The sequence below is a fragment of the Ammodytes marinus genome (assembly GCF_949987685.1).
Source record: "Ammodytes marinus genome assembly, chromosome: 14".
Taxonomy (NCBI): domain Eukaryota; kingdom Metazoa; phylum Chordata; class Actinopteri; order Uranoscopiformes; family Ammodytidae; genus Ammodytes; species Ammodytes marinus.
Window position 1 is genome coordinate 28,802,137 of NC_137218.1, and position 23,905 is coordinate 28,826,041.

Sequence of the window (23,905 nt, forward strand, 5' to 3'; positions counted from 1 at the left end):
GCTATTTAGCCACATAGATTGGCCTATTTACAGCCATTAGAAAACTGACATATTTTCTTCAATGCAAGTTCATCAATTCATGGCTTAAAATCCTGAGCTGTGGAACTTTCAGCAGACATTCTTAGTGGTAAGCTGTGCGACTGTCCTAACAGTTGGGAGCGTGTGTGACGTGGGGATATGGCACAGGCTCCGCATGAGAGAGAAAAAAAAAATAATAATAATATATATATATTTTTTTTTTCGCGGGCCGAATTTAATGGAATTACCAAATTGGTTCGCGGGCCAGATTAAATATTGAAACGGGCCAGATTTGGCCCGCGGGCCAGAGTTTGACACCCCTGCATTAGAGTGACTATAAGAAAATACACCCAGGGGCTGTTGCATAAAAGTGGAATTCAGATATCCAGGTTGATTGATAAAGCCAGCCTTGACCTATAGTCTAGTCTGGGCACCTTGGCTTATTCAGTTGGACGTACACCAATCCAGGATGAAAAAGGGCCGCTATGTCAAGCCAGGTGTTAGTACTTCTGCCAGCCCACAGCTTTCCCAAGCAGACCGCGAGATCGATCACAGAGTCACTGATGCAGAAACGCTTAAGTCCATTTTCCTACAATGCCTTGCACTAGACTTAAAGGCCCTGGCAACCCTCAAAAACAAATATATGACATAAACGTTGGGTTTCCTCAATAAACTGTTTACAATAATCTGATTAAAAATACATTTTCATAAATATTATCAAATTTAGTCTAAAAAACTGCTTTTTTGCTGTCTAGAACATTTTACAGGGCGGTGTGCATGGACGTCGATTTGGCTAAACAAGTGGGGGGGACAAACAGGCATTCTGGAGTGCATTTTCAAAAGTGGGGGGGACATCTTTTTTTCTCTTTAGTGCAGGTAATGAACGGTTCTGAAAGACGGCATACCCGCTCACTAATGAATACAATGTATACAAAACACTGATGTCTGACACATTTGATGAAAAAAGCATTTTCAAAAAGCAGCGGACATATGAGCCACTAGCTGCCCAACCAAACATGATGTAAACAAAAGGAGCTTGGGAAGGGTTAATATGTTTGATGCACGCGCGCTCACCGGCCGGCGGGGAGACAATTCTTATCAGCGGTATCTTGACAGGCTATCAACACACACCTCAGAAGAGAAGGTGCAGAGGGGTATACTACGAAACAAACTCAACAGAGCCCGGCTCTCTTTTTTTGATCTGGTTCAACATAACACACACCCTCGCTCAGAGCTAACCGGTATCACGAAGAAAGTTATCAACCTCTTATGTTGAACGAGGGTTTCGGCTTCAGGCTCTGTGCGCGTCCCCATGAAAGGGGGCGTTTGACCCGTCATTTGACTCTGCATCCGCACAAAATGGACTGATCTTGTGCCGCTAACTTTACACAAACGGACTGATTGTGAGCAGCTGAGTAAAACAAAAGTGTGTCGCCAACTTCATTCAAGAGGAAGAGTTTGTCAGTCTGAATTATTACAGCAGAAAACAGAGAGCCGAAAAAAACTCTTACTGCAAATAGGCTAAGGAGAGTGGAATGCTGCCAGCATGGAAATGATTTATTTATCTTGCCGATCGTTCTCGCAGTGCGTAACGTGACATTATAAAACAATGAAACGTTGAACTCGGATTTAAACACTATACCATTTAGCCTAATATATATATATATAGGCTACTTTGCTATATGTATAGCACTACGCCTATAGTCCCACACTTAAGAATGTAATTTAAGTCTGACACTGTCCCCAAATGAATAGCCTATGGAAAATCACTTTAGTTTTGGGCCACATCATAATGAATACAATTTGATTTAGACTATTAGCCTTTTATTTGAATCTTACAAATACCAATAGGCCTACATTAAAAAACCTGTAGTCTGGATTTTTCGGACAAATATGAATCTACTGTGAGAAGCTTAAACTGCGAGTCTGCAGCGATGTCCGAACTGTGACAGCTGTCACCTGTCACGTCCCAACTGTAATCGCTACTGATGAAAAGAAAGAAGCCCACAGTGAAATAATGTTGCAAACTGTGATTTTATAGAACGCTTTATTAAGAGCCAGTGTGTGTATATCGCCAGGTAAAACCATTTGAGGTGAGAGCATAGAGTAGCGCTGCATACAGTAGGTCTAGGCCATTTAACATTTTCTGCATCAATAACTATGCATGTGGCGCTCTGAGCTAGCCTGGCATTCCCAGACCTGCCACTAGGCGCTGGCAAATTAAATTTGCTGCGCGTGTTGGTCTGGAGACGCTCCGTTGAAGCTTATCAAGACTACCAGAAATCTGGTATAACGTTTCAATTGGTTCTATCTAATATGGGCGCGCCAGAGCTCTTTATATGGTGCTCTGGGGAGGACGTAACCAGATGACGACAGTGACGTGCATGCGACGTCGAAGCTGTGATAGTAAACATCAAAGATGGCTGCGGATATGTTGTGTGAGTTTGAGACTGCTTTGGCCCCGACCCTTAACGAATTGGAAGACGGGACTCATAGCTTTCACTAGCAAGTAAGTGGAATGTTCTGTTTTGCCGACCGACAACGGCAAACGTTTAATTTAACAGTTTAACAGCTGTTCGCTAAATGAAAGGGGCTTACGTCGCCTTGTGCATCGCTCTGATTGGTTGTAGTGCTATCCAACTGCGTGCAGTGGCATTTGAAATGCACGAGTAGGAGCCGCCCCTAGAGTTGGAAATTACTATTGATCGTCGCCAGACCCTCTATCGTTCAAGATATCAGGGTCAGGATTTCCAGGCTAGCTCTGAGCCGAATTTAAGCTCAAACTCTGAAACAAAAACTGCTCTGAGCAGGTTAGCCGTGCAGCCTGTGTTACCACGGTAATCTAGCCAGGTAAAAAGAGAGCCACCTTTCGTGATACTGAAAACTCTGGCTTTAGACTCGACAGACCTCGCTCAGCCCTTAATCTCGCTTCGTAGTATACCCCTCAGGTAGGGGGCTCGCCTGTCCCGCTTCTAATGCACAGTGCACATCAAACATAACGTTAATGCGCGTTCAGAAAGAGGAAGTCACGGCACTCATGTCTGTTAGCTTTTCAAAATAAGAATTTGAAAATAAAAGTCCGCAAAACAAATGTTATTTTGGGGATTAATTTCTCCGCGTGAGAAATTTGAGGTGTGGCGTGTGAGAGTGTGAACGGGTTGATTTGCGTGTGTCTCACGGCCAAAGAGTGAGACTTGGCTACCCTGCTTAAAGCCACTCGCCTTTGTCTCTCTGCTGCTGATTGAAATGCATCAGTCTTCTCTGGTGTGCAAACTAGCGGAGACTTCGGAGCATGTTCACTGTTTTGTCGTTGGTAGGCTATCCACTGCTGTTGTGCTATTTAAAAAAAGTTTACGGTCTAAGCCTACTAGTGCCGCTTCTACGCTTATCTGTTTAGGTTTAAACAGAGAGAAGGCGAAAAAGAGAGGCGAGAGGCTCACACCATGAGCCGACAGTTCAGCGCGCGCACAGAGAGAGAGAGAGAGAGAGAGAGAGAGAGAGAGAGAGAGAGAGAGAGAGAGAGAGAGAGAGAGAGAGAGAGAGAGAGAGAGAGACACGCTGTGTTTTAATACGGCTGGACGCACTCCATGTCCGGCTTAAAAAGTGGGGGGGACAAAATGAGTCTTGACGAAAAGTGGGGGGTACATGTACCCCCCATACCCCCCGTAATCGACGTCTATGGCGGTGTGGGCGTGGCCAATAACATTCTGAAAGGGAACGTTGAAGTACGCTACAGGCATAGCCGCGGGAACATATTCTCAGAAAGGGGTGCTGACGCGCTTTGAGTGTAGGCTAAGCGCCCCTGTGGCGGTGCAGCGCTGTGTCCAAAAATCGAAACAGTATCATACATATTAACTTAAATATAGCAAATAGGCATTTAGGCTCCTACACTACATGCAAAATGATACACATAGATCTACAAGAATTGACAAAGAGACAGTCTCTTTCTCTTGCGCGGCACCAGAGAGATTTTATAGAATTGTATTTTAGAACGTGTGAAAATAGGATCTAAGACCACATTTTAATCAGGATTTTTTCAAACGGTCGACCAACTGACATGACAGCATTTTTGCGCGGGGTTGACAGATATTCCTAACTCCTTTCATATACATTATACATATGAATTAGCATTCAGTTTACCCCCCAAATAACATAGTTACAATAATTTAGTGAATTTGGGTCGCCAGGGCCTTTAATGTTATGTCGTAGTTTAGACTGTAAGTGAGGGGGCTGTTACATTTCATAAAAGCAGCTGTGTTCTACTGAACAATTCTTAATGCACATGTATTGTTTAATGGTAAAAGAAAGTTGACAGTGAGCAGTTTAAATCAAATCATTGGTGTCCACTGTCTGGAGTATGGACCAGGCTAAATGTAAAGAATACATCTCCATGGTAACGTATCTCCCTCGGCTTTTGTGCAACTGAATCACGGCTAAAGTAGGCCAGGGTAACTTGAATATCCCAGCTTAATGCCTTATCATGGCTTTGTGCAATAGCCCCCTGGTTCACTTCAAGAAACCAAGTAAATGCTTGTCTCGCATAAAGCCTTTGTTTCTGTTATCAAGCAAGCTTACATCAAACAGACCTCAATTTACATGTAAAAAGTAAAACTGACAAGCCCTTTATGTATGACAAAACCACTATGCATACATCATAATATATACTCTCCTGATTCAAAAAAAAGAAAAAAGAAAAGGGGAAAAAAAGAAGCAATGCTGCTTCTATTGCTTCAAATAAATATTCAAAACCAGCACAGAGCAAGAAAGCAATGAATATTAAGCAGCAGCAATTCACCCTTGAGATAGCATGATGTGGTTCAGGACAGAAATGCACTGTGAGGATGGTGTGTTTGTTTAGATGACGATCATTCCTGTGTCCCTTATTTACAACCCCAATTCCCAAAAAGTTGAGAAATGATGTAAGGGCGCACTCACACTGGGCAAGTTTGCCTGTTCCGTGCTCCAGCACGACTGCCCCCCCTCCCCACTCCCACGCTGGCCTGTGCTCACAAATGTTCCACTTCCACATTAGACCAACGAGAATCCTTAAGCTATTGTTTTTTAAATGTAGCCTTGACGTAATGGGTCGTGGTGGACAGTCTCATATAAATGTGCAGCGCGCTGTTTATTATTAATATAACGGCCCCGGCGTCATCAGACACATGGACACAGGCTGGTTTTGTACATCGATCGCTCCATCAAGTAATCCAAGTCAGAACTTTTTGTATGGGAGAGCACAGAGAGCATTAATTGAGCATTTTTGGAGACAGGTTGCTCTGAGCATTCATACAGAAGAAATCTACTGACTGATTGATCTTGAACCTGGAGCTGAACATTAACTGGAGACTGGCTGAACTAGTTCTTGGTGTTTTGGTGTGGGAGCAGCAGCGTTTTTGCTTTCTGCTGCTCTCACCTTTTTATCTCTCTCCCCATTTTATTAGCCCACTCCTAGGCCTACACACACGTTAATTCTCACATGTTTTATGTTAAAGTCCAAGTGATGGGCAATTCTGGTGCCGGCTAGTAAGGCAGCGGACGTTTAACCGACTATGCATCCTTAATAAATTTAAGTCAGGAACGCTTGCCTGTGCGCGTGTCATCTCTTTAGCATCTGTACCGTGCCCGGGCACACGTCTCCCAAGCGTTCCGTGGCCAAGGAAGTGTTCCGTGCTGGAATACGGATGGCATGCTCACACTAGCAAAACGATTTAGACTTTAGTATGCAAATGAGCTCGGGCACGGAACAGATGGCCTAGTGTGAGTGCGCCCTAAAATGTGAATAAAACAGAATGTGATCATTTCCATTACATTTTAATTTTGGACCTCTCTTACGTGCAGAGATTTCTCCAGATAAATACTTTAATTATATTATGGATTGTAGATGATGAAATCCTTAAATTCTTTGCAGGAATGTTGTTTTTAAACTGTTGTACTGTTTTCCTCTGCAGTTCTTCACAAAGTGGTGAGCCTCACCCCATTATTGCTTGTGGAGACTGAACATTTACGGGATGCCCCTTTATATCCATCATTCACGATAACATCACCTGCTAGGGGAGACCGGGGATAGTAGGCACACTTTTTACTCTAGTGAGAAATGCTCATCACCTAAACATCTTTCAATAGTCATTCCAACATTAAATTGAAGCTTAAGGTATTGGCTTGAAATGTGTACCCCTCAAGTTTTCTAACTTATTGTAATAAAGAAGAAATTAATCATCAAAGACACCCTTACACATTGTGACAACCAAACCCATCAAGGGGTCGGTTGTCACTAGGGATGGGAATCGAGACCCGGTTCCTCTTCAGAACCGGTGCCGAGTCAACCAATTCCCTGGAATCGTTAACATGCCTGCTTAACGATTCCGCTTATCGGTTCCGCTCGTTGCAATACGTCATGACTTGACACTCACGCTGTGTTGTTTTGGTTCAGAACGCAGCAAACATGGCGTTGAGACAGAATCTCTCTAAATGTTGGTTGTTTTCCAATTGAAAAGACGACAATACGGCCACTTGCAACAATTGTAAAGTTTCCATTTCGTCAAATGACACGCGCACAAGCACGAGCGTAAGCGAGCAGACGGCAATCGTGACGGTCAAACGTTTAAATGTCCGCTGCCTGTCTAGTCGACACCAGAATTGCCCATTGGACTTGTACATACAATGTGTGAGAATTAACGTGTGTGTAGGCATATGTGTGGGCTAATAAAAGAGGGAGAGAGATAAAAAGGTGAGAGCAGCATAAAGCAAAACAAAAAGGTTTTCTTGACCGCTGCCTTAAGCCCCGCAGTGTTTACTCACGTTTGTCAGCTGGTTTGTTTCTTTTTCTTCCCGTCAGCTGTTATAATGCTGCCTTTACGCACGGCAGGTGGAGACGAACCCAAAACAACATACAGCGGAACTCAGCGGTGATAAGGAAACAATAGTCTACACTAAAGTTTAACAATAAACTTCATAAAGACACACTTAAAATAACGATCTCTGACCATACAAAAAGCACTGACTTGTAGGGCTGGCCCGAATTATTCGAATATCCGAGTATTTGTTTGTTAAATTAGTATTCGGAGCTCAATTCAGTATTTGGGATATTAGTTTTTTTTATATTTTTTTTTTTCAAAAAACTTTTTTTTACATTTTTTTTGCAAAGGTAGCTCAAACTGCAGTATATTTTGTCAGCAAATAATATTTGGATATACAAGTTATAAAACAATTGTAAAATACAAATTAGACGTTAATTTAAAATATATTATCGAATTATTTGAACTTTGACCTAGTTAGCAGTTGCCTTTTCAAAGTGCAAGTTCCGGTGATATCAGCTGTAGTAGGCTGCGTGATGTTACCAGAGTGAGGCAAACTAAAAGCGGCACCAAGCGCAGGAGGGAGAGAGAGATGGAGGAAGAATAGATTGTGTTCCTAATAACTCTATAGGCTACCACAACATTAGCGCGATTTCGGAAGGAAATGTAATGCTTATGCTTGACGTAATGCTAACGTTAGCTTAGCTCAGCTGTTTGTTTACATTCAGCCATGCTATTCAGCCATCATCAACCGTGACTTGCTTGCATCATGGGAATAGGCGTCAATAATGGATATAATATGGACACAAAAGACTATCAATATTGGATCTTTGTATGGATTTATAAATCGCAGAAAAGATGCACGTTCCTGGATGAATTGATAAGCTCCTGTATGGGTTACGATGGCGCAGAGGACAGCTGATTTGGAACGGAAAAACAGCTGTTTGCCTCCACGGGGAAAAAGTAAGGAACTCCAACTTTACTACCGTTCGAAAGTTATTAAAGCATCAACAAACTACACAGCTTGCTGTCTCGGCTCACACACTCGGTTTCAGTGAGTACATTGGCATTATTAATGTTGGTTTGATGGTGTGTTTTTCTGGAACGAATATCCGAATATTCGCTCGGAAAAACCAACGTATACTCGAAGCCTGAAAAATGGCATTCGAACAGCATACATAAAATATCTCGTATCCTTCCTGAGAGGGCATACATGATATTTTTTCTGCAAACAAATGGTTAATTTGCCAAAGTTGATAGTTGGTCTTATCTTTACAGAAGACTTCTTTGTATTTTTTATGTCAGTTGAATTTTGTTGAATGCAAATGAGCACAGTTAATATTCCAAAAGGCACAAGCTCTTCCTTGACTGCTTTCAGTCTGTGTTTTTAGTTTTTAGGGAGCATAATGGCATTTGGGCTTAAAAAGGCAAACTTTTTTTTTGTCCGGACCAATTAATGTGAAAATTGACAATTCCCCATTCCTAAAGTACTCTTGATAATCTTTGCACACACTAGACACACTTCTGATCAGATATTAAAGCAGGTTAATACAAATAAACACATTTGTACTTAATTTCTCACACAATGAGAATCGATAAGGAATCGGATCGATAAGCAGAATCAGAATCGGAATCAGAATCGTTAAATTCTTATCAATTCCCATACCTAGTTGTCACACACTATGGGGTTGTATGTCACAATGTTATCTTAATGGGAATCATCTTAAAACTAAATTTGAAAGTTTAATTGCATTGTCAATTGTCAAAAGTTGACAAATAGGCCTACATAACTTACTGTACTGTAGCCTAGGCAGCTGGTCTAGTTTGGGATGCACTGGGTTGTTTTGGTTTTGTTGCCTTTTTTTCTTTTGCATGCTAGCTGCCTTTTCCTGCTCTATTCTTTCCTTCTCTGTGGTGTCAGTGAGGGATACAGCTTGACAATTTATTTCGTTATTGGGTTCCTTTTCTGGCTGAAGCCTTTGGATAACATGTGACAACCAACCCCCCAAAAAATGTGACGACCAACCCCAACTTGAATTTCTTGCTAGCATCAAGACCAACAACCATCTGACAACTAATTAGCTTGCTAACCACAATCTAAACTATAGTTTACCCTTCACACTTTTTTAGGGTAACAAGTGTTTTTTTATAAACCCATTGTGTAAAAGCCTAGAAGAAAATACTGAGGAGCTAAATATTTTCAATTTGACATGAAAAACACAAACAGTCCTCTCACCTCAAATTCAGCAGTCTAACTTCAAAGAAGACTATGTTGGTGACCTCTGATCCCAATTCTGGATATTTACATACCAAAATTTCACAGACAGCGCCTTCTGGTTCTGCGGTATAACAATTGTGACAACCAACCCGTGTGACATATAACCCCGTTCTCCCCTACCAGTTCCAACTTTTTTGAAATGTGTTGCTGGCATCAAATTCAGAATAAGCATATATTTATGCAAAACAATGAAATAGATAATAATAGATAAAACATTAAATATATTGCCATTGTATTGTTTTCAACTTGATTGTATGCGAAAAAAGAATAAAATTACCACATTCTGTTTTATGTCCCAACTTTTTCAGAATTGGGGTTGTAGTTTTGTACGCTCTGTCTGCAAGAGTGGACAATTTTTCTCTTCTCCCTTAATGAAGGATGGCAAAGGATGAATGACTGCTGTGGTAAGTCAACATGAGCAGTGAGCAGGCACACGGCTTGCACCCCTCCCCCCTTCCTCTAAGAACCAATAGCCCCTTTTACACAGCCAGTGAAAGCCGGGAATATGCCGGCCTTTCGGCCCTCCGCCCTGCTGTATAAATGCGACAGTTGCGGAACGAGGGAAGAAAGGTGCGAGAGATTGTTCCGGGAATTTTACTACCTCGGGGGGTAGTAAGATTCCCGACACGATCAGTTCCGCCTCTCTGTTTAAATGCTCCAGCTTGTTGATGCGGAACTGGGGGGCGTTTGACGTTCCATAGTCTACGTTCTAAACATGCGACCATGTAGAAGGACGTGTGTTTAACATTAACCACGGCGGCCTGATGTCCCGTAAAAATCACCAAATAAAAGGAACGGCGTATAATCTAGCTGATCATAAAGTCCGTTGCTCAATCCAAACCCCCGCACTTCATTTTGCAGAGTGTATGAGTCTATTTCTGCCCAGGAGAAGTTGTACAATGGGAAAGCTAGGCTAGGCTAAGTAAGGGATAAAGTATAGCGAACGGGTCACTTGCTAGAAATAAAGTCCGACAAGCTGAAGCAGGAGCCCGACGCGCAGCGGAGGGCTCTTGCTCTAGGTTCTTATGTAACTAAAACGTAGTTCAGTACGCCAGTAAATAGGAACGACCAAGGAACGGTGGAATAGTCTGCTCGCCCCGCTAGACTGTCTGCTTCAGCTGACTGAAGGCTCGGGCTCAGCTGTTAGCCACAGAGCTACTGTTTTGCTAACACAACTCAAGACTCGCACACTCTACAAATTATAATTCTAATCGGCCAATATGTTTAACAAGAGTTCCATCTAGCTAACAAAGCATTATCCCCCAACATAAATAACACAATTCATGGAGAAAATTACTGCGGAACGTTTACATTGCGGGCTGCAGCCTGAAGTTACTGTCTTAATATGCGGCCAAACGTACTCACATCGTCTTGACTGGATTCCGCCGCCGCTATTATTATCCTAAGTCTGAGCGTATATCCACACTTTATTTCTGCCTACAGTAACGTGACTTCACACACTGTGTGTAGGATATGTTTATGTCTATGTTTATGTCTGTCTCACAAAGAGACTCGCTCACAACCAACCTGTCACACAAACACACACACACAGACAGACAGAGGTGAAGCAGTGAGCAGCGGAGTGATTTTTGTCAGTTTGGTTAACAGTCCCAGAGATGTTGGACTCAGCGCGTAGCGAGATCAACTGGCACATCGTGGGGACAGTAAAATACGGCCCTCTTACTGCAAGCTCCAGCACTTCTGCTCTCAATTCACCGGCCAGTATTGTTGTTGTAAAGCAGCTGACCGGCGCGGCGCTAAATGTTTACGTCACACCTGACGCTGTTTACAAGCACCTCTTTCATTCCGGAGCGCTGTGTAAAAGGGGCTACTGATGCGCCAGCAGGCCGGCGTTGCTTGGTTCTGTGTAAATAACACAGAAGCAAACAAAGCCGGCATTTTGGAGTGATGTTGTTCCGTCAATATGCCGCAATCTCTGTGTAAAAGGGGCTAATAGTTATATAAGGGCGCACTCACACTAGGCAAGTTTGCCTGTTCCGTGCTCCCCCCCCTCCCCACTTCCCCCGCTGGCCTGTGGTCACACTGCTCGTGGCCTGGGCACGATTGCACCTTGCCTACGTCACCGTGCACGTTTAGGATTTGGAGCGTAGTGTTGTAGGCTATACGACTGTTTGTGAATATTTTCATCCGGTCAATTTTGCATCATATATTCCACTTCCACATTAGAGCAACGAGAATCCTTAAGCTATTGTTTTTTTTTTTTTAGATGTAGCCTTGACGTAATAGGTCGCGGTGAACAGTCTCATATTTGTGCAGCACGCCGTTTATTATTAATATAACGGCCCGTCATCAGACCATACACCGGATGGTTTTATACACGATCGCTCCATCAAGTAATCCAAGTCAGAACTTTTTGTATGGGCAGAGATCGTTTTTTTAAGTGTCTTTATAAAGTTTCTTGTTAAACCTTAGCTACTGTTTCCTTATCACTGGGCGCGGAGTCCCGCTGTGTTTTGTTTTGGGTGCGTCTCCACCGCCATGCGTAAAGGCAGTTATGACAGCTGACGGGAGGAAAAAGAAAAAAAATCATCTGACAAACGTGAGTAAACACGAAAACCTTTTTGCTTTGCTTTCTGCGCTCACCTATTTAGCTCTCTCCCTCTTTTATTAGCCCACACCTAGGCCTACACACACGTTAATTCTCACACATTTCATGTAGCTACAGTCCAAGTGGTGGGCAATTCTGGTGCAGACTAGTATGGCAGCGGACGTTAACGGACTATGCATCCTTAATACATTCACGCCTGGAACGCCGCCTGTGCGCTTGCTTGTGCGCGTGTCATTAGCATCTGTACTTTGGCCACGGCACACCTCTCCCAAGTCTGCCGTGGCCAAGGGGCTGTTCCGTGCTGGAATACGGATGGCGTGGTCACACTAGCCAAACGTTCTAGACTTTAGTATGCAAATGAGCTCGGGCACGGGGCCGCGGCCCTAGTGTGAGTGGCCCCTAATATAACCGCGGACCCAGACTGGCTACTGAAGGGAAATTAAAATTTAGCGGAAGTAGGTAGGCGGGCGGTGCCAGGCTAGCCCTGCGTTCTGAATCGCTTACCACTTCATTGCCACACACAGGTTGTCAGAATCTATGCAGGGTCTGCCACAACTCTAGGGCACTAGGGTGCTAAGCTAACTAAGCTAACTATCGGGAGCAATTCGGGGTTCAGTGTCTTTCCCAGGGACACTTCGACATGTGGCGGGGAGACGGGGGATCGAACCTCCGACCCTGCACACCAGAGGCGAACTCCCTACCCACTTCGCCACTGCCGCCCCAAACATTACACAGATCAAGCATTTAGTGAGGGAGGCTCTTGTTTTTTATAGGTCCAAATATAATTTTTAATTAAATACACTACTGTAATACATTAATGAAGCCTGGGTTTTTAGGCATGTATATACAGTCACTGTATGTATGCCTTAAAACGCAGGCTGCGTCACTTAACAACATTTTGATTACAGACACGAACACACACACACACACACACACACCTCATTGCTGAAAAGAGCCTTTTGTAGATCTATGAGACGAGTGCCGAATGAGAAGCATATCTAATCCTTTGTGATTCACCCTTCTTCTTCAAATAGGACACTTGTTAATTAAGAGATGAAAACACTTCAAACACATGCTCTTGAGTTAGAGTGGCCCATCAAAGGGGAGGATCACAGTGGCCTGCTTTGGTCCATTACCCTGCACATATATCCAGGATAAAAGATGTGTTTGTGGAAGGTAATCATAGCAGACATCAACACATGTGAAAGCTTGCAGAGGCTGTATTATAGCTTGCTAGTGCAAGTGCTTAATATTCATTATGTTTGGAACTGATGATAAAAATGTTTATTACATGGCACTGATTCATGCTGTGTTCTGATTGGTCACTTCAGTGATCACTTCCTGCCCCATCAATCCGCTGACAAGACGTCTACACACAGTACTGGCCTACTACTACTGGAATGCATTACTTTGAATGTATCTGGAGAGCAGGGAACTTTGGAGTAATGGTTAATGTCTGAACAGACTCCAGTCAAGACAATGTCAGTACGCTTGGCCAATTATTTAAATAGTTACTGTTGCTATAGAGGAAGTTCCGACCGTAGCTTACAATTTTTGATACAGTAAGCAATAAAAGGTGTTTTCTAAATCATTAAAACCAAACATAAAACAACATTGTGCGTCAATTCAAATACATTAGTTAGTAGTAGCTGCGTGAAAAGCTGGATAATGTGCACGGAGGGCTCCTGTTCAACTTGTCTGTCTCCATTTCTCCAGGGTGACATGTTATCCCTAACTTATCTGTTTTTTTAATGCAAAAGCCTTAGTGTGATGCAAACTATGCTGCCGACTCTTAGCAGTTAAGACCAGCACACATCTATTCAACTTCCTCTTCATGAAGCTAGCCTACTGAAACTGCTGGAGATGAAGATGGAGATGGACCTCCCATCCAACAGACATGGTGTGTGTGACTGTGTTGAGGTCAAGCTCGGGTTAGAATGTGCTTCACTGCATACTGTCACTTGCTTTGAAACGTAAGCAAGCACAAATATATTGGCTGTATGTGAAAAAAAAATCAATTTTCCCCCCACATGACTTTGTTGTCTCTTTGCTCTGATGAGCAAACAGAGCAGTATTGGGTTTCTTACCTTCAATGCTGAGTTCAAAGCAGACATGGCAGAAAGATGATGTCCCGGTCTCTGTCTCTAGCTTGCAGACACTGCAGATGTTGTCATCGTTCAGATCAATGTTCACAAACTGCTCCTCTTCATCCATGGTGCCTCTGGGGAGAGAGAGAGAGCACATGGCTCAATACCACCAAGCTCTGTGTGCTTATTAGGTCACACTTTCAAATAAACGTATTAAAAATGAATTTTTTTGGCTAGTGTGCGTTGGGGGCTTATTTTTTGGTTCATACAATTTTTGGTACAGGATACAGAAAAAGAGGCATGTTATCAGTCAGTGATGTGATAACTTAACAAACTCATCTGATTAAAATGGTACAGCTAATTGCCGACACAACAGATGGAATGGCAAAGTCTCTCTCTACTGTGACAACATGCTATTATTGGGTCCAATAGGGTTAAATGTGAAGTCAGCCAGTGATTATGGAGAATGCTTGTTGTCAAAATCACTTTTTTTTTTTTTTTTTTAAATCAGAAAATATCTCCTCACAATCCACTACCTGTCCGTAAAAAATCCAGTGTTAATACACAGCCTAGGCTCTGTAAACTGGCAGGTTGCCAGCTACGATGGGACCTTTTGTTTACAGACCTTTTGTTTGTAGAGCATAAGCGCACTGTATTAACACTAAGCTCACTCTGACAGGTAGCACATAGTGAAGAAATATTCACTGATTTTGAAGAAAAAATATTTTGACAAAAAGCTTTCTCCACAAACGCTGACCACAAATTGTCATATCTAGGGAACAAAACGGCTATATCTGTGGAACAATAAGCCAGACTTCCAGACTGGACTCGGCATGTACAGTATGATGACTTTGATAAGGTGACGTTGTGTACAGAAAGGAGGGTTAAACGTCAAAACATTGAGAGTGAAATAAATCATTATTTATTTGTGTACATCTACTCTGTATAATACCCTAACCCTATCCCAGGTGTGGAAGTCTTTAGGCAAGGCAAGGCAATGTTTATTTATACAGCACAATTCAGACACAAGGCCACTCAAAGTGCTTTACAGGGGCAAGATTAAAATACATATTACACATTAGAAAAGCGAATGAATAGAAATAAAACATTTGAAAGCTAATGAATAGAAATAGAACATTTAAATACAATAAAATTGCAGGTTAAAATAGAAACAGAAAAGTCTTCAGACTTGATTTAAAAGAGCTGAGAGTTGCAGCAGACTTTACAAAAAAATATTTAGAATTTGCTGGAAGAAAGACATGTGTCACTGTCTACCCATATGACATCCATAAACAACCTGAATGATTTCAGGCACTCAAGATAACAAACCTCTGCTCCAGTGTTTCAGCCACAACACATTTGGTCACATTTGTGTGAGTGTGGCACATCATGTTGCAACTGATAGTTTCAGAGCATCTGGGCCAGGTCTGCCAGAGTGTGCAACAGCTTCTTCCCCCAAGCCATCAGCCCTCTGAACACACACGACGTATTTTTTGTGTGTGGAAAGTTAGGATTCAAAAACAAAAACACACTCATGCCGCTATAACAATGTCAAGGATGCCACTGGGCATGCGTCACCGTGAGCCCTGTTGTTCTTGTAAATGTGTGAAACCATTTAAAGACAGGGGCAGCTCAGTAAACCACACTATTTGAAAGAGTTATTTAACTGTACAGAAGGTTGTTTCATCCTCTTCAACGAGCTGTGACTGCACCAAAGCTAAGGCAATCAAGTTAAGACAATGTTACTGCGCAGTCTTAGACACGTTAGTGGAAACTTGGCGGTGTTTCCAAAGAGCCAGTGATAACAATAACGGGGCTCGAGCTGAGCTCCATATGAACTTTTCAATTCGTTGGATTCACATACAGTATGTTTCGCCTTCAAAATTACGTATGTGTGTCCCTGTCAGAAGTTTAAATGGCCTAAAGCTAGTGTAATGGGCTCGGCCCGTTGCAGACCCCGGTGATCAGAGTGTCTGTAAATAACGTTAAACAACAACTGCTTGCTAACTGAAGAAGTTAAGCTAGCATCCTCCGAGTAGACCGCTCGGGCTGCTTCGTGACCGTTATTTGTCTCTGATAAACAGCGAGGTATCCAACAAAACGAATGTGCCGCCGGTGTGTTAGGAGGACAGTACTTTTGTGAAACGTACCGTTTGGCTTAGAGTGTGTCTTCGGGCAGCTGTTCCCCTTTGTGTGGACAGCACGGTTCTCCTTCGGCCCAGTCGAGACATAAACATGAGAGCGTCACGGCAAATTATCCACAGCAAGCTACAGCAGCAGCTCTCCCCTCACAGCGGAACGAACCATTATGTGAGGAGGGGGGGGGAGTTTAGTTATCACCTATGTCTCTGTCCCCCCGCCTCACGTGAAAACGCATACATTTATTATTTGTGTATAAGTAATTTTAATTGTTTAATGGAAATGGATAAGTTTCATTTACACAAGCCGCGCTTGATAGCAGTATAGGTGAATTCACCCCTATGGGAAAAATCGAGGTAAGTCTTTCCAGGGTCATCAAAACATAGCCTATCAATATCAGACGGAAAGAATTTGGGCTGGTTCGATTACTAGGCTTACAGCCTACAGGTAGTCAATGATAGTAAAGCATTTTTCTGTGTTTGTGTGGAATACACTGTATAGCACGCTGCAGGCCTTTATTTTAGACAAATATTACATTGTCAGCACGAGCATCTTTAAGTTTTAATTTAATTCACTGGTGTTGGGGGAAACAGAAGATCGAGAAAGGAACAATAGCAAAGGAGTAGCTTATTGCCCCCAGACATTGGGGTGACATTTAGGGAAGTTATGGACTGGCCAAGCATGTCTCCAGACCTAAACCCTATTGAGCATCTGTGGGGCATCCTCAAACGGAAGGTGGAGGAGCGCGAGGTCTTTAATCTATCCACCAGCTCCGTGATGTCGTCATGAATGAGTGGAAGAGGATTCCAGTGGCCACCTGTGAAGCTCTGGTGAACTCCATGCCCAAGAGGGTTAAGGCAGTGCTGGAAAATAATGGTGGTCACACAATATTGACACTTTGGGCCCAATTTGGACATTTTCACTTAGAGGTGTACTCACTTTTGTTGCCATCAGTTTAGACAATAATGGCTGTGTGTCAAGTTATTGTGAGGCAACAGTAGGCCTACATTTACACAGTTATACACTGTACACTGACTACTTTACATTGTATCAAAGTGTCATTTCTTCAGTGTTGTCCCATGAAAAGATATAATGACAATGTTGAAGAAATGTGAGGGGTGTACTCAATTTTGTGAGATACTGTATATAAAAGAGCCGCTCAAATCCCCCTTGTGTGACGACCCATTAGCAGTTGGAATAAATAATTATTAAAAAGATAACCTCCATATCTCCCCAAATAAAGTAGGCCAGTCTTCTTCAGATTCAATTCTTTTAACCATACAAACTTAATACCTTATATTATCAAATACAGCAGCACTACTCGTCCTGTCAATGCACATACTTGAAATGCCATATCCTTTGAATGTGTTGTCACAGAGTGTGGAGTGTGTGACTGCATTTCTAAATGACTTGTTTTTATTCATTACAAACAGCGACATCTAGACCTGTATGTCATAACTTGTGGTGAGGTTCAGTCAGGTCCATAAATATTTGGACATTGACACAATTTTCATCTTTTTGGCTCTGTACACCACCACAATGCATTTGAAATGAAACAATCAAGATGTGTGTTAAGTGCAGACTTCAGACTTTCAGCTTTAATTTGAGGTATTTACATCTAATTCCTTGGGCAGTTTACCTTCAGCTTTGTCTTCAGCAAGTGAAATGAATGCTCAATTGGATTAAACCTGCAGAATTTTGGGTTTTATTTCCTAGCAGATTTTGTAGAAAGTAATTATAATATCCATAAGTACATTTACTTTAGTGCATAATAGCTGAAACATTTTTTTTGAATTATTTATTTTTCCCTTAGAAAGGGTCTCATATATGTCCATATTTCTGCATATTTTGGACCAAGGCCTAGTGCCGCCATCTTGAAAGTGTCATAGTTGGAATGTCATCAGGTGCATTGTTTAAAATTTAGAATTGTTCTTGCCTTTGAAGGCCACTGTAGCTTCTGTTATTATTCTAAAGGGGTGGGGTTACCCAGGGAGCTTTGCATTCTAGAACTTTGTTGAACTTTCTTGATGATGTCATATTACACACTGCACCTTTAAGGACAGGTGATTGACTCTGCCATTGCAGAATGTTCCATTTATTTTCCTCTAAAAACTCTTTGGATGCTTGGCAGTATGCTTTGGGTCATTGTCCATGAAGCGCTATCCAATGTGTTCTGAAGCATTTGGCTGAATGAGCAGATAGAATTGCCCTGGAACATTTCAGATTCCATCCTGCTGCAGCAGTCACATCATCAATACATACAAGGGAACCAGTTCATTTGGCCTACACATAAATGGTAAATGGACTTAATTTATCGCTTTTAGACGATTTTCTTTACATTTCTTACCACATTCATACACCGATGTAGCTGCCATGCAAGGCGCTCTCTGAACCATTTCGACATGTGGTGTGTAGGTGGGGGATCGAACCTCCGACCCTGCACTCCAGAGGCGACCTCTCTACCCACTTTGCCACTGTCGCCCTGCACACATGCCCACACCATAACACTACCACCGCCATGCTTCACTGATGAGGCGGTATGCTTTGGATAAAGAGCAGTTCCTTCCCTTCTCCATACTCTTTTCTTCCCATCATTCTGTTATAGTTGATCTTTGTCTCATCTTTCCATAGGATGTTGAAACAGAACTGTGTAGGCTTTGGTAGAGTTAGGCTCACTAGTGGTTTACATCTTGTGACCTGACCCTCTGTATTTACTGTGGTGAAGTCTTCTCTTGATTATGGACTATAGGACAGATACACCTATACCTCATGATCAACCTGTCCCTAATCCAATTGAGCATTCATTTCACTTGCTCTCAAGACAAAGCTGAAGGTAAACTGCCCAAGGAACAAGCAGGAACTGAAGACAGATGCAGTAGGGGTCTGGAGAGCCTCACCAGGGACCACACCCACTGCTGATGTCTGTGGGTTACAGACATCAGGCTATATCATTGACTGCAATAGATTTGCAACTTAAAGGCCTACTTCACCGGTTTGAATATGAAGGTGCATTGAATTCTGAGATCCTATGTAGTATAAATGTGCGAAAAAAATTGAAATCGGTTCATCCTAGCCTGAGAAAAGGCAGAAATAGTGTTTTTTTTAACCCTATATTTCTCTTTCTCGTGACATCACAGAAAGAGAAATATAGGGTTAAAAAAAAACTTACTTTGTAAATATTACTGTGATGTCTTTTACTGTGACATCACAGTAATATTTACAAAGTGCGTTTTTTTTTAACCCTATATTTCTCTTTCTGTGATGTCACGAGAAAGAGAAATATAATTTTTTTCGCACATTTATACTACATAGGATCTCAGAATTCAATACACCTTCATATTCAAACCGGTGAAGTAGGCCTTTAATATTAAATGTGGAAATTTTTTTAAATAATTATTTTACTTTGTCCAGTTACTTTTGATCTAATTAAAAAAGGGGTGAACCACGTATAGAACTATTGTAATTCCACCGCTCACCTGATTTGGATGTAAATCTATCTATAAAGCAAGAAACGTCTGTCTGTGTGTCTGTCTGTGGCTCGCATATCTCTCTGAGTTTTAGTCAGATCGGCATGAGCTTCCGGATATTGCTTGCGCACAGAACGAAGGTGTGCATCCTTCATCCTTCATTTTGAAGTTGTAGAAGTTATCATATTTATATCATGCTGGCGAATAGTAGCTTAAGTGCGCACGGAGCCGACTAAACCCCGCCTCCCTCTGACGAGCGGGACACACGCACACACACAGCAGACCGACACAGCCTTACTTCCTCAACAACTCCTCATCAACTCCTCATCTGCTCCACCTGTCCGTTTTAGTGGTAAAGACTGCACTTCACGCTATTTTCACTGTAATAATACAGCACGGTCTCGGATGCTTCCACAAAATGTTTTATATCCGTTTAAAATCTAAACTGAAAGCCCGAGCGCGACCGCGCGCACACAAGTCCACTCCCACACACCAAGTGCGCGTGCGCGCACACGAGTCACAAGCTGTATCCCATTACAGAGACCGCATCTCTCGCAGTCTATGAAGGCTATAGCCTATGAAGCAGGGGCGGATCTACGGGTGGGCCTGGTTGGTACAGGCCCACCCAGATTGACAGTGGGCCCACCCAATCAGATTCATGGAAAAAAAATAAAAAATATATATATATTTTTAATGTTTAATTGTCTTTTCTCATACAATATATGTTTTTATCCTTGAATACATTTATCATTTAAAATATTCACTGTAGCTACCAAAAAATTAAAATATTACTCGTACTTAATATGCTACTTCTGTCCAGTGACGTACGTCTTTACGCAACATCATGGTCGACGCAGACAGCGGATGGCGGTTTCGTGCACTATCAGATAGCAGCCTCAATTAGCAATGGCTAAACAGCTCTCTTTGAGTCACTTTAAAAAAAAACAACGTCTACAAAATGATGATTTAATACCGTTGGACCAGGTTGTAGGTTACCTATGGAGACTCCACAGCAGCAGGATTTCCCGGAGAATGCAGAGGAAATGGCTACAACTAGTCGTGCTAATGTTATAATAGCCTACAGCCAAAGCCGCCACAGAGTCATCCAGAGAGACAACCGTCGGCGGGACTCCATTGGATCTCTCTGCCCTGGAGGAACCCGCCACTCCACCAAAGCTGACAACATTTCCAGCTACTGTCATTAGTTGGAAATCACGCTCATTTAACATCGGGTGGTATGAGCAATTCAAATGGATGGAATACAGTTAAGAGCGGGACGCAGTCTTTTGCAGGGCGTGTAGGCATTTTACGGATATGCACGCAGAGATTACTTTTATCAGAGATGGTTAGGCCTACAGGAACTGGAAACGTCTCAGACAAGTCGCATGCTTTTGCACAAACTAAACTAAAAGCATACAGTGACAGCCATGCACCGAAAAGCCGCGGGACAGTTTTGAATCAGCTGCACGGCGACGCCCCGTCATTTGTGGAACGAAACCGGGAGCATGTTAAAGTTGTTCTTGATATTGCCATGTTATGTGCCAAGCTAGAAATACTACTGAGAGGCCACAGGGAAACTGAGGAGGCACTTAATAGAGGTCATTTCCTAGAGCTCTTCAAGTTTGTGTCACAGTATGCTCCAGAAGTGGAAAAAAGACTGATCGAGTTGCCCCGCAATGCCACATTGATGAGCCACCACATCCAGGATGCGCTGCTTGAGGCTGCAGCATCAATCCTGCTACGCAAGATAAAGACCGAACTGCATGGACAATATTTAGCCATTCTTGCAGATGAGTACAAAGACTTAGCCAAACGTGAGCTGGTTGCAGTGTGTGTGCGATTCCTTCACGGATGTGTCATCAAAGAGTGGGCAGTGGGCTTTGTTGCGACCACAGACTTGTCCGCAAAAGGAATAGCCTATCATTAACAACTAATTGACAGTTTGGATTATGATGACACAATCAACTTTTTCAACTCGAGCGAGACTCCGCCTTGTGTAGAAGCTCCGGTAAGACTGGGTTTTTGTATGCTGGCCCGCCGTGGCATTATTGCTGTTTCTGAAAGTTTTTTCTGAATATTAAGTCATTCGATTCGTTCGATCCATTTATATTCATGTTCAGGTTGTAGTCACTATATAACGTGAACTATGCAGTTTTGGATTTGTGTTTTTATTTTGTTATTATCCTACATCTGATCCGAGTCCGAAAGACTGCTAGGCCTATGTGATATGAGTATAAGGCATATTAAAATACTACAGATTTGCAAGTTCTCTCCACTTCATAATTTTATATAGGTAGGCTATATAAGACTCCGCCTTGTGTAGAAGCTCCGGTTAGACTGGGTTTTTATATGCTGGCCCGCCGTGGCATGATTGCTGTTTCTGATTTTTTTTTTATATTAATTCATTCGATTCGTTTGATTCATATTCATGTTCGGGTTGTAGTCACTAGTAGGCTATAACGTGAGCTATGCAGTGTTGGATTTGTGTTTTTATTATGTGATATTCTGACATGAGTAAAAGGCATATTAACATATAGGCCTACTACCGATCTGCACGTTCTCTCCACTTCATGATTTTATATGTGTGTTTGTTTAATCTTTGAAAAAAACAAGGCCCATCCAGATATTCCTAGGCCCACCCATAAATTACGTTCTGAATCCGCCACTGCTATGAAGGCCGATTCGAAGGCCGAACCAGGGCCGAACGAGTGTTGTTAAACGGGACGGTCTCCGCAGGTCTCCGTTTACGAGCATTTCCGGTTTGCGTAACAAGACGTTACCTTGCGTGACGACTCGCCGCTCCTGTGCTGCCTAGCAACCCTGATTGCTGCCAACGGAAACAGCCTTGTCAACGGAGGAAAAAAGAAAAAGAAGTTGCCTACCAGACGAAAAGAAAAAAAAGTACAAGAAAAAAAGAAAGGAAGATAAAAGTTAAGAAGATGGAGCAACACATTGCTGTTTTGTTATTTTTAATTTTATTTTATGCCATCTCTGAAAAAAACGCAATGAATCTTGGGATATGTTGGGCCGCGAAGGATACATCTGATGCAGCCTTCAAAACCATGAAACGAAGGCTGCATTTCTCTGCCGCATATGAGGAGCCTTGCAAGGAGCCTTGCAAATGGAACAACCTTTGCGCGCCGCTATGACGCAATCGGTCTTCAAATGCAGCCTTCGTAGACCGCAGCCCCTGTATTGAGATCCACCCACACACACACAGCTGCACACACACACACGCTTCCTGCTACTGACAAGTTAACGTTAATTGACACCACGGTCTCGGATGCGGACGCCCGCGCGCGCACACAAGTCACCCCCCCCCCCCCCCCGCCCCCCCCCCCCCCCCCACACACACACACACACACACACACACACACACACACACAGCTGACTGCTACTGACACGGTAACGTTAATTGACAGTTATCCAAACTGTCTTATCTTTCAAATACCTAACAGTGATGGTAATGGGGTTGACCATGTTGTCATGGCGTGCAGCATAGCCTCCTTTTATACACAGTGCAGCCATTTACTATATAGGCAACTGATTGTAAGTTTGAGTGCATTGTGCAGTATGGAGGGCAGTTTGCAGGGTACCATAATATCAGATTGTATAGGTAACACCTGTACAGCTCGATTCTTCTTTAGGATTCAACACTTAATTAATTAACACATTTTCTGTTTCATTTCACTGAACAAAACACATGGAATTAGTTTGTGGTTATCTTTACACAATACACTAAGGAATGTTGCCCTACTCTATAGCCAACTTCTACAAAGTAACTTACTGATAATAACCTTTAACAGTGTAAAATTAGCCATCACTGATAGCAGCCAAATGTACTGTCTAATATGTTTCTTTGTTTACCTGCTTCCTACGGGCACTGCACTAGTACCTCAAGTTAAAGCTGAAAGTCTGCTCTTTAAGCACATCTTGATGTTTTCTTTTCAAATACAGTGTGGTGGTGTACAGAGCCACAATGATGAAAATTGTGTCAATGTCCAAATATTTATGGACCTGAGTGTAGGCCTGGCTGGAGCCTGTGCTTTTACCTAATAATGTTGCTGCAATACAATGTTTACAGTGCTGAAATCCCCGTCACTAAAACTATTATTGGTTTGGTAGCATTAAGAGCATGCAGATGTGACCTTGTCCGAGGTTGTCGCCCATCCACTGAGGCTTTATTCAGATTAATGAATTACTATGTGGTGTTGTTGTTTTTTTCATATTAGAAGTGAGCGATTTTAATTGGGCCATGCATATCATTTGAAATGAAACACCTCTGTAAAAACCTGTTGATAGTCATTGAAGTCATTATTTTACTGAAATGTTATGTGAAAATTATGCATTGCTCTGGGGAACTGTCACTCAAGCTGCATAACCATAGCCTGTATAACCATAGCCAGTATAACCATAGCCTGTATAACCATAGCCAGTATAACCATAGCCTGTATAACCATAGCCAGTATAACCATAGCCAGTATAACCATAGCCTGTATAACCATAGCCTGTATAACCATAGCCTGTATAACCATAGCCTGTATAACCATAGC

At 42.5% G+C, this 23,905-nt stretch overlaps 1 protein-coding gene across 2 annotated transcripts in view; it reads right to left on the reverse strand.

Annotated features, from left to right (window-relative positions):
- The window catches only part of cUnh21orf91 (chromosome Un C21orf91 homolog), a 36,229-nt gene extending 20,239 nt beyond the window's left edge, over positions 1-15,990 (reverse strand). For both annotated transcript variants that reach the window (XM_080041737.1, XM_080041738.1), the window contains exons 1-2: positions 15,897-15,990; positions 13,747-13,880 (exon numbers count right to left, since the gene is read on the reverse strand). In XM_080041737.1, the coding sequence (XP_079897863.1) occupies positions 13,747-13,873 (127 nt within the window). In that variant the 5' untranslated portion in view covers positions 13,874-13,880; positions 15,897-15,990. The remainder of the gene's footprint in view (positions 1-13,746; positions 13,881-15,896) is intronic.
- Positions 15,991-23,905: the final 7,915 nt, after the last annotated feature.